This window comes from Primulina eburnea, chromosome 8 (assembly GCF_022965805.1).
Source record: "Primulina eburnea isolate SZY01 chromosome 8, ASM2296580v1, whole genome shotgun sequence".
Classification (NCBI taxonomy): Eukaryota; Viridiplantae; Streptophyta; class Magnoliopsida; order Lamiales; family Gesneriaceae; genus Primulina; species Primulina eburnea.
The window spans coordinates 10,669,305-10,680,618 of record NC_133108.1 but is presented as its reverse complement, the minus strand read 5'-3'; the positions used below and the strand labels follow the sequence as shown (position 1 = coordinate 10,680,618).

Here is an 11,314-nt window from a genome sequence, read left to right as displayed (position 1 = left end):
AAGAACATTATGATTTTAGCATTGTTATGATTCAACAGGAAATGGAAAAGATTTCTGACTATGATAAGTGTATGACCCTCGTACGATGGGATTATAACTGTATTACGGCCTCGCTCTTTAGAATATTACCATATAAGAGACTGATATCAGTTAACCATGAAAAACAGATGAATTTCAGTGGTTGCTTTATGTTTATAATATTAAGATTTTAATATGACTATGTTATACGTTTCACGTTATGATATGCTTTCGGAATTCTATATAAATATATATTTTGTAAAATGTATCGAACGTCCCCATTAACTGAGTATTTTAACAAATACTCACTCCTTACACTCTCATCACATATAAGAACGGATAAAAAATCGAAGATGAATGATAAAGTTAGTTCAATCAAGATCAGTCATGTTATTCCGTTTTTATTTATGTTTTCATGTTCTACGCTTTCACATTTCATTTCAATTCTAATCGCATTGTAAAAACATTTATATGATTTATGATATAGACTAGTTTTGGCAAGATTTGTACTAAGAGGTTTTTTGTTTATGATTGTGTAATTGTTAAACGATGACGCTATCAATAAGCATCGGTATTCGATCAGCCTTTTCTAATACAATACAAGTTTTGAACTCTGTCTATTCCGTTTTCGACTTCTGGTATGAAAAATGATCACTTTAAAGATATGTACATGTATAACTTGTTATTCCGGTATCCGATCGGCCCTCATTTGCTGAATGTTTCTCAAAACGCTCACCACCTTACGTCCCTCCCCGAATAGCAATGAAGAACAGGTGTAAGAGACACAATAAGATCAATTTTGGGGATGATGAAGAAATTCCAGAATTATGAAGAAGGTCACCCTGATTTCAAGTTTATAGGTTTTTCGCATTTTTCTTTGTAATAACAACTTCCGCATTATTTATATTTATCATATGTAAAGATAATGTTCTTTTATGAATTAGACTAGTTTTGACTATCTATTACGAGACTTATGGTTTTCAATGAAATTGTTACACAATGTTGGATGTCATCTACGTCTCATTCCCTGGGCGTGACAGTTACCACCATCTATAACTCTTACTAAAACGACAAGTTCTTGAACCTACATTTGGTATCAGAGTCAATGTCACATGTTTGATTCTTATTGATTGAAAAGAGTGCAATTATTGAAAGAGATTGTTAGTTGCAATAATTGTTCCTGCTATGTAGAGTAATCGAAACGTGATACTTGAGCTGATTCACGATTTAAAACATTTGAGTTACATCGTTACCACCAGCTTTTTGGTAAAACAACAAACTTCCTACACAATACATTTCATTTTTTATATACACGATCGTTTTGTATGTACTAGTAATAACTATTGGAAAAGAAAACTAAACAATCAATTCTTGATAAATCATCCTTCTATATATAACAAAACAAATATAAAAAAACATCAAGAGAAAAAAGAGATGATGTGGAAATTGAAATCAAGAATCCATCATCTACCATCACCAATAACCTCATGAAGTATGGGTTTAGCTGAATTTGTGGGTGAATAAGTACCTGAGCTTGATACCATTGTTGTGCTATTTGTAGAATTGATATGGGTGTTCTCCGTGGTGTCCGATATAAATGTTGTATCATCATTAAACTTCCAGTCTGTTAGATAACTGGGCCTTGTAGCAACAGAAGCCACCTCCACATCTCCAGAAAGCATGGCCACCACACGAGACATCGAGGGCCGTAGGCCGGGTGATGCTTGAGTGCATAGAAGAGCTATACCAACTATTGTCCTTACTTCATCAGGCTTGAATATGTGTAAAGAAGGGTCGACCAGCTCGGTTTCTTTGTTACTTTCATGAAGGCTCCATGCCTGAAATTTCGCACTCATAATATTCGGTCTGCTGATAATATGCACAAAGGTTGAAAATTATAAGAGAACAATACCCATTCAAGAAGATAAATCTTATCGATTTCCAAATTCGAGTCAGAATTTGGCCTTCCGCTGACTATCTCCAGAGCTACAACCCCAAAGCTAAATACATCAGCCTTTTCTGTCAGATGTCCACGCATGGCATACTCCGGAGCAAGATACCCACTGCCCGAGTTTGAAAAAAATAATTGAATTGAGGGTCATGCTTCGTATTTGTGTCCTAATTATTAAGAGCGAGAACGTAGAATCTTACACTGTTCCTGCAACTCGAGTGCTTATATGGGTCTTTTTGTCGTCGTACAATTTGGCGAGGCCAAAATCCGAAATTTTTGGAGTGAGATCAGAATCAAGCAGAATGTTGCTGGCTTTAACATCTCTGTGCACGATTCTCAGTCGAGATTCTTCGTGTAGATAAGTTAGACCCCTGGCCACTCCCAGGCATATGTCATAGCGTGTTGGCCAATCAAGATATAAACTTTTACTTCCTGTTCCACCAACGGGTCACTTAAATTCCAGTTCAAAATGCTAGCTCTAATTAAAAATTACATATGAACCTTCAAACATCCTGTTATACCGATTCCAAATAGTAGTTGATCAAGACTCTTGTTTTCGAGATACTCGTATACAAGCAATCTTTTCTTCCCTTCAATGCAACATCCATACAATTTAACGAGGTTACGATGTTGCACAGCAGAAATAGTAGCAATCTCGGCCACAAACTGACTCTTTCCTTGATGTGATGTCACAGACAATTGTTTAACCGCAACTACTCTTCCATCAACAAGTGTTCCCTATTATTAGTCAATAAAGAACGTAATTTAAGTTTCTCTGTTCAAGAATAAGGTATGTTTGTCCACAATTTCATGATTTTTGTGCGAAAAAAGACAAATAAAAATAATGAAACAAGGAAAAACAGAACAAGACATGTCGAGGTGACTTCAAATAGCATATTTACCTTGTAAACAGGTCCAAATCCTCCCTCCCCGAGCTTATTAACAGTATTGAAATCATCAGTTGCAGTTTTAAGTTCAGCGTAACTGAACGTGTAAGGCCGTGTATCAATCCCTAATAACTCTGCAAATTCATAGAAACATGTTGCTGTCTTTCGGTTGGCAAGATGACGAATTCTTGATTTTAATCTTATTAATTACTTTTTTTAGATCAATTTTATTTATATGAGCTTATATGTGAATAATTATGTGTGGGTTGTCTATTATGTTAAGCCCAAAATAAAGTGATCAATTAATGTTTTGGGTTATTGGGCGTTAATGTATCTAATGGGTTGTGGGCCTTTAACGTGTAGAGACATAAATGTAATTTCTGTTTTTATGATGGGCTAAAACAGAAATATCAGAAGATAAAGATAATCATTATCTATATATATGGGCCATGGTCCCCAGAGCTCGCATTATCACTTTCACTATTCTGTCCCCCATTAAGAAAATAGTTCTGAAAAGAAACTAAAGGATTCTCTCAAGGAAAGAACGCGTAGATCTGGAAGATCAAGACACGTTCTAAAGAATTCAGGATTATGGCTTCAGGTACGCTTCCGCTTAAGTTCCCAGTCAAATTCTTAATGATTTAGCATGATGAATTCTGCGATTTACGGGTTTTCCCCAACTTTTTCTTTAAATCAGGAAAACAGATAGAGGCATCTGATTTGTCCCATATTATACTTTAATAGTCTACTCTATTTTTTCCGTCCATACCTTCATCCTCAAAGTTCTTCTGCATTTTCCTTTTCCAGAAAAGGTAGGATATCGCTAGAATAGAAAGCAAGCTTGCGGCTCCAACTGCAACAGAAATCCCCACGATAAGACCACTTCTGTTCTTCTTCTGACCGGGAGGATTGTTTGCAACAGTTGGAACGAAATCTGTATACAATGTGGTGGCCAATTGACACAAAGAAATTAGGCTAGAAATTTTTACACGGGTAGTCATGTTATAGGGAGTTGTACATACCTGGAGTTGCACTTATTGCTTGTATTAAAGGTCCATAAGTACCCTGTGAAGGTACACAGCAAGTTCCTTTTCCAGCCCAAAACAGATGGATTTCGATATAGTTTTCCGACACTATGGCTTTGAATTCCTTCGCAACAGCTCTTAAAGAACCAACCTCTTTCTGTATGTCAAAGTCTTTTAACTCTAGATTCCCCTGGAGAACATAAACAACTAAGAATAATGCACATCCAATGATTCTTTTTCTTTTTTGAGTCATTACAGTTGATGAGTTATAACTTAGTTCATTAAAAGCACAGAAAGATAAGATTCTTTAGCAGGTTCTTTTTCTATTTGCTAATACCTGGACGTATATATCAAAAACACGTCGTCCAAGACTCCTCCAAGTCCTACTACCGAAGATTACTATCTCTGCAAATTGGAGTTTCACGGTGTAGTTACCATTCTCTAGGCCTAAGCCATAGTATCTTAACGATCCAAAAGAAAGTCGAGCAGTTTGGAACAATTCCGAGTCCAAAGTATTTGTAAATTGATACAAAGAGGAGGTTAGATATCGTGGATTATCAGACGCCATGCCAGCATTGCTAACTGCCCATCTGCCTGTACTGGTCATATAATATGTCGCAGGACCAAGAGTCTCATTATCCATTTCATACACAGTCAGGTCAGAAGAACGAATCTGTGGACCTCCACACTTAACTGCAAAGCTGGAATCTACAAACCATCACAAGAAAAGAAACCATTTAAATGCCGATGCAACTTCTTAAAATATGCACTAAACTTAGTGATCATCGCAACTTTTGCACGTGGCACTCAAAAGACATCCTCCTTCTAGTTACATAGCTATCAAACAACTATACACTTGATAAATAGCAGTCTATGAACAAGTATATTTCCACGTTTAAGAATTATACTATGAAATGCTTAAAATATGAATTTGGATAATGATGCTTCCTATTTATATCATTTTTTTTATTTTCTTGGTTACTCTCCATTCTACGTCAGAAGTAGGTTGCTGGACGCTCTCTTATTAACTTGACATAAGCAAACAAGTCTAGCATATCTTAAAAAATTGAGACCAAATCTCTTCCATCCCACACAAGGAAAATTGATTCATCAACAAACACTTTGAATCTTTTGGAATCCATAACCTTTTTGTAGGTTGAACACAAAATACGCCACTTACAAATAGGTGATGCTCGATGACAAGGAAAATTCCTCTGAAGACAATTCAATCCAGAAGGCAAAACACTAAAAAGCAGAAGAGTAATTAGTTATAAGCAATATGAGCAAAAAGATGCACAACAGATGCATAAAAACAAAGGGACAATGTCACCAGAAGCAATATTGAGGGTCTGCATGGCATGGGGGTTCACCTTTGGTTGGAACCGCCGATTGTGAAGTTGTTTCCCACTAAATTACTACAACATAAAAAGATATCTATGTCAAATAAAATAAAAAAGATTAAAAAAATCAAATTTTTGAAAAGAAAGAATGTAGAATTTGCGTATTTTGGATTTGGTCGATCATACATCTGTAGATTTCGCTGGCTGACCCAAGAAGGAAACCTCCCAGATAATTCATTGTATGATAAATCTCTGCAAGCAAGCACAAAAGGTTATTCGGCATGCATCAATAGCATTGATGAGTTGTACTTTTTGTGAAAAAAAATTGTACTGTTACTCTATAGCACAAGGTTTAGATATCACTGGACCACGTAGTCTTATAGATGTTCATAAACATATTTTGCTTAAGCTCTCACATTGAGGAATGTCAAATATGGAGTTTAAATCTATGACCAACCATCCAAACATGCTATCAAATTCGCAAGTTCCAGAACCATTCCCCCGCTTATAACAAGTAGGATATGATATAACCAATTGCATCTTGATTGTGCCACATAAAGGTAGGGACTAGAATCAGTGATGTCCAAACAACTTCAAGGGAGAGCAATTCTTTTCTAAGATATTAAAATCTATAAAGAACTAACATATTTTGAAGTACTGAAATCTTTTGGGTTGGCAGCACTCCAATGAACTTGTTAGAACCCAGAAACCTGAGGATTGAAGGTAACTGTAAGTTTCTTATTTTGTTTATTATATTTTATTAGGGTAGAAAGAGTTGATAGCTGAGCTCGCTTTCATAAGTAAACATTTTACAAGCTAGTAAGTCCTCCAAGATTGAAAAGAAACTCTGGAAGTCCTCCTGTCAAGTTGTTGAAGCTCAAGTCCCTGAAACATTAGGAAAAAACATTGTTGAAAGAACCGAAAACATATTAAGCTTTTGATCATGATTGAAACACAAAGTACATTTTATACAGTCATATCAGGGTATCCCCTTCTACAATATTGATATGCTGCTTTGAGGACTTAATATGTTTGGCTGGAGTGACAAATTCAGCCAAATTGTTCTGTGTCTCAAAATGCTTTTGAAAATCATCATTCAACGAGGATACTTACAGGAGTTGTAAACTACCAAGTTGCCCAAAGAACGAAGGTATAGAACCAGAAACATTATTGTTCCGCAAAACTCTGTTCAACAAGCCATTAAAGTTTAGAATTCGCCACCAACAAATCAAAGTCAATAGCACACCAGGTCCCAAAATTGATGGAAATTTTATGCCTTTGTTTCCTTACAATGTGGCCAGAGGAAGCATATTTTGAAGGAAATCCAAAGAAGAACTCCCATTAGATATATCGCTTATTCTCCTGAGCATGATAATTGAACAAATTGATTAACTTCTGCTTCACAAGGAGAATGTTCTAAAATACAGGAAAAAAATTGGCTAGACTCACAAGTCATTCAAAGAACTTAAATTGGAAAAGGATAATGGTATTGAACCTTGAAATGAATTCCCCTGAAACCTCCTGTAGAATTGTGTAAAAAAGGAAGTAAAAAATTATAAAATGGTAGTAAATTTATTAGCTCTTGAAATTACGAAGTGGGGAAAATTTTAAATTATCAAGCAAGAGGGCAAGTCGGAATTTTCTCACAGAGCAATGAGTTTTGACCAATTTCCAATGAAGTCGGGTATCTGGCCGGTAAGGGCATTGTCTGATGCCCACCTGAAATCCAACATTTATTTCCAGCAAGTGTGATCTTAGAGAGTTGGATAAAAATATAGATTGTGTGCATAAGGATATGGATCATGAATTAGTGCTCTTACACTCTCTCCAAGCTCGTTAGTTTAGCAAATGATGGAGGTATTGGACCACTAACACCAGCACTATCAAAGTATCTGGCAAGATGGAAAAACAAAGAAATATGAAAAAAGTTGACCATGATACTTTTTTGGTTGCCACCCAAAGATATTTAGGCTTGAAATATGACCATGAATTAGACAAAAAGAGAGGGCATTGTTAGCCCTCGGATACGAAAAATGCAAGCCTTTATATTTCATTTGAAAGTATCCTCCAGCATTGTCTGTCTACATGAAAGAGCTTTTTGATGAGCGTAAAGGAAACACGGAATTTCTGAAACGAGTCAATCGTCACTAATATCGTCGATTTAGCTAACTAGCATTAAAACAAGTCTAAAACAATGCCATTAAGAAAATGGGGAATGTATCAGGACATACATCTGTGTTAATCTTGATAAGTTCCCAAGTTGAAGTGGTAAAGGGCCAGAGAAGTTGTTTGTGCCGAAGGCTCTGCATGTTGAACATAAAAAAATTGACCATGTATCTATGAATAAAGAGTACGTTGGGATTTAAGAAAATTAAGTTTTCCCATTATATTGCTGGATAAATTTTGAAGTGTTAAATTGTAGTGTTTAAAGAATTCTTATTTAGACTACAATAATTGAATCTTTATATAGCTGAAAGCATGAGAGATTTGATAGGAAATCTTTTCTAAAACTAAACAGCGATCAGCCCATACCAACGGTAAATCAATATTAAAAAGATTACATACGATTCTAAAATTGCTCCATGAACACAAGGAAACAACGTCATGTCTCAAACATTGAAAGACGCTAAAGAGGCCTTACATAGATCTTAGGTCAGACAGTAGACCAAGTTCCTTTGGAAGCTCCCCCGACAACGCATTTATACCAAGACTCCTAATAACATTTACTGAATATTTTAAAAATTTGTTCATTCAAAAACTGGCAGTTGACAGACAAGATGTAAAACATGTAAAGGTTGCTCACAAGTACTGCATGCGAGTGAGAGTACCGATGGTTGCAGGAAGGGGACCTGTTAAATAGTTTTGACCCAAATTCCTGCCAAAAAAAGAGAAAACACCCGTTTTAGAATCAGCATAGCACAGAAACAAAATGAGATACAGTTTTTATGGACCAAAAAAAAAAGTGATACAGTTCGTTTTTCACAAATAAATTCAGGAATTAGCCATACAGATCAGTGAGATAAGTCAGATTCCAGATCTCTTCAGGAATAGGACCAGCAACATCCAATGCATAAACTCTCCTGTTCAATCAAAAAATAAGATCATTTAGTCAGCCAGTTTTTGCACTTGGGATGCATACAAAGTTTTAAAAAAATTGGAGATGCATATCTATCAAACTAGACCAAATATACACGAAAAAAGTGTCATTGTTCTCAAATGATTTAACTTTCATACATTATTAATTAATCTCAATATTGTAACTTACAGAGCAGTAACATGGCAAGTAGCACCATTGTCAAAGGAACAAGTACATTTGATACCCGGATTAAAGTTCACTATTTCAGTTGCATCAATGGCGACTCCGCTACATAATCGGCCACTAATGTTCCACTGATCTGATGGCGGAAGTTGCCATCTCCGGAACAAAGAGTTTATAGCTATTGCTGCACAAATTAGATGATATCGTTTCATTTCATTGTAAAACACACGTTCTAAATAAGGTCAATGAAACAAAATGAGCACGCATATTATTTTTTCAGATATTAACCGCTCATTCGTTTAAGAAAATTTCCCAGCTAATTCTCGTCAACAATATGTCTACAGTTCATCACGGGACAATCATGTATACAAGCATAGTAGTACTTGGACTATCTATGATAACTCTCACTTCTCTGTAAAACTTGCACAATTGTTTCACAGTGAGACCATTAGACATGTGAATAGTCTCCTGAAAAAGATGGCTGAACAAATTTGTTACAAATGTCTCACTGATATGTTAAACTAATAAAGACTGGTTTATAAACTAAAGAAAGATACACCACCCAATAGAAAAGCTTTTTGGGATGGTACCCCTCTTGAGTTTATAACCTAATATGAGTGCTCTAGTTGAGAGTTGGTACAGCGGAAGTGGCGACCTAGAAAAGGGCAATTATAAGATCAATGTTGATAATAAAAATTATAGGTCGGATTAAGATGCATGATGCATGCACTTAATACTGAAAGACGTGAAAGTCATCTAGAGTGGGCTGCCGCGGACGTCGGCTTCCATGGGGTCGGCATTGTTGCAAATATCTCACATAGATATGTTAAAGTAAAAAAAATGACTTACAGACTCAAGAAAGTTACAACACCCAATACAAGCCTTTTGGGATGGTACCTCTTGGCAACTAGATGGTCTCTTAACAAAGTTAGGGCTCTCTGGTATCATTGTTTAATCTCCGTAATCAGTTTTATTAAATAACAAACAAAACTAAACCATGAATGATTAATAACCAAACCTAGCTTCTCATATAAAGAAATAAAAAAAATTAATTCTCAGTTTGGTTAGGTTAGAGTGTTTGGTTTACACTTTATATTTTTTTTAAAGTAAATATTTTCATTATTTTCAAACATAATTTAAATTTTTTAGTATTTTTATCATTAAAAAAATTAATATACACACCAAGACCAAAACATTTGACAATATGATTCGTAATATTACAAGATTAATAGAGAAATATAAATCTTCAAAAAAACAAATTTAAAAAAAACCAGCATCATTAACTTTTGACTATAAAAATAGTTTGATGTATTTTATATTTACCTAATTAACATAATGATAACATAAATTAATGAGCAGTTGGGGCTTAAAAAACGACATTTGTTGCAGAATATTTTAATGCATTTTATTTTATCGCAGAACTACAAAGTAAAATTGTTTAAAATTATATACTAAAATTTTATTTATTTGGATTTTTCGTTTCTAAAGACATTAAACCTTAAACCATATCAATTTTTTTTTTCTGTTGACTTTAAAAATGACTCAAATCGTGATCAACTAAAAACCAACCAAAATGAAACAGTTTGGTTTTATGATTTGGTTCGGTTTCGAACACCCTATATATATCCTCGATGAGAACAATGTCAAAGCTAGTTTTTTTTCCACCAGCAATCAAAATTGGACAAGGAAATACAAACAAGTTGACAAGAATCGAAAGCTACTTTACTAAAAAAATATATTGTTAACAGGCAAGCAAGTCAAAAGGAAAATAAAGATGAAGCCATCATAATAGAAAATATGTTATTTGAAATAAAATAATTAATCGTGGAAGTACTTTTCTCTTCTTCCTTTTTCCCTTTGAACTCAGATTGGTTGTATGCTCCCCAAGAACTCCCCCATGATTATCATAAAAACTTCTGAAATCCCAAGATTTGAATCATCTGTTAAATATTCTATTTTATTTTTATACTTTGATTTCAATGCTTTGATAAACATTTTTATGTATATCATATCTTTGTTAATTACACCATTTTTTTTTTACTTAACATTCCTTAACAAAATATTGGATCTAAGTAATTTACTCAGCAGTGGCAAAAAAATTAACAGCCTAGAGGATTGATGGAATGAACATCAAATTTTTCAGACCGGGAGCCACAATTTCAAGAAATTTTAAAGCCAACAGATGAATTCTCAACCATTCATATTTGGGATTAAAAAAAAGAAAAAAGAAAAAGGAATCAACCGAAATCACAAGTTAACCTGTTAAGCTCAAATTTAGGTAAGAATACAGAATGATGCTCACCTTCAAGAGGATCGATTGTTGCATTAGTGCTGTTCTGAGCTCGAACGGTGAGCCCAAATGCTGCAGCAGACAACAAGAACAGTAGGGTCTGAATCGGTGGCGCCGCCGCCGCCATGTAGTACAGTGGCGTGGCAAGAAGAAAATACGAAGAGTCGAATGTAAAAGGTGGAAGATTGGTTATCTGGAGAGATTATGACATCAACTTTTGAACTTGGATTTGAGAACAGCAAATCCAACTCAACTCTGTATCAAAGTATCAACAAGATATGCTGGTCCTCGATCCTGATGGTCGGTCAATTCAGATAAATAGATAATACATTCACACTCTTCCATAAACGTTGTGGCTCCACTTGTCTTATTAACTAAATACAAATGTCAAAAACTTGTGTGAGGTGGTCTCACGGGGTAAGTTCAATCTTGGGTGTGGGGGCAGTGCCCACATCCAGGATCAATGGCTGGGATTCAATCTCATGGGGAAAATTTTTTTTAAAAAAAAAAATTGGGCCAGAATTAAAAATTCTGGCCCTTGGAT

The 11,314-nt window shown here is 35.0% G+C and overlaps 1 protein-coding gene across 1 annotated transcript; it reads right to left on the bottom strand.

Moving 5' to 3' along the window:
• Window positions 1–1,276: 1,276 nt before the first annotated feature.
• Window positions 1,277–11,105, bottom strand: LOC140838873 (probable LRR receptor-like serine/threonine-protein kinase At1g56140). Its single transcript, XM_073205483.1, has 24 exons — window positions 10,783–11,105; window positions 8,487–8,664; window positions 8,230–8,301; window positions 8,025–8,096; window positions 7,863–7,934; window positions 7,453–7,524; window positions 7,042–7,113; window positions 6,869–6,940; window positions 6,671–6,742; window positions 6,512–6,583; window positions 6,335–6,406; window positions 6,035–6,106; window positions 5,866–5,931; window positions 5,408–5,473; window positions 5,252–5,296; window positions 5,062–5,126; window positions 4,219–4,589; window positions 3,879–4,071; window positions 3,626–3,790; window positions 2,872–2,990; window positions 2,491–2,707; window positions 2,170–2,401; window positions 1,931–2,081; window positions 1,277–1,856 (listed from the first exon to the last, which is right to left on the bottom strand). Exons 1-24 carry the CDS (start codon window positions 10,895–10,897, stop codon window positions 1,482–1,484), a joined length of 3,078 nt encoding a protein of 1,025 aa, XP_073061584.1. The 5' UTR covers window positions 10,898–11,105; the 3' UTR covers window positions 1,277–1,481.
• Window positions 11,106–11,314: the final 209 nt, after the last annotated feature.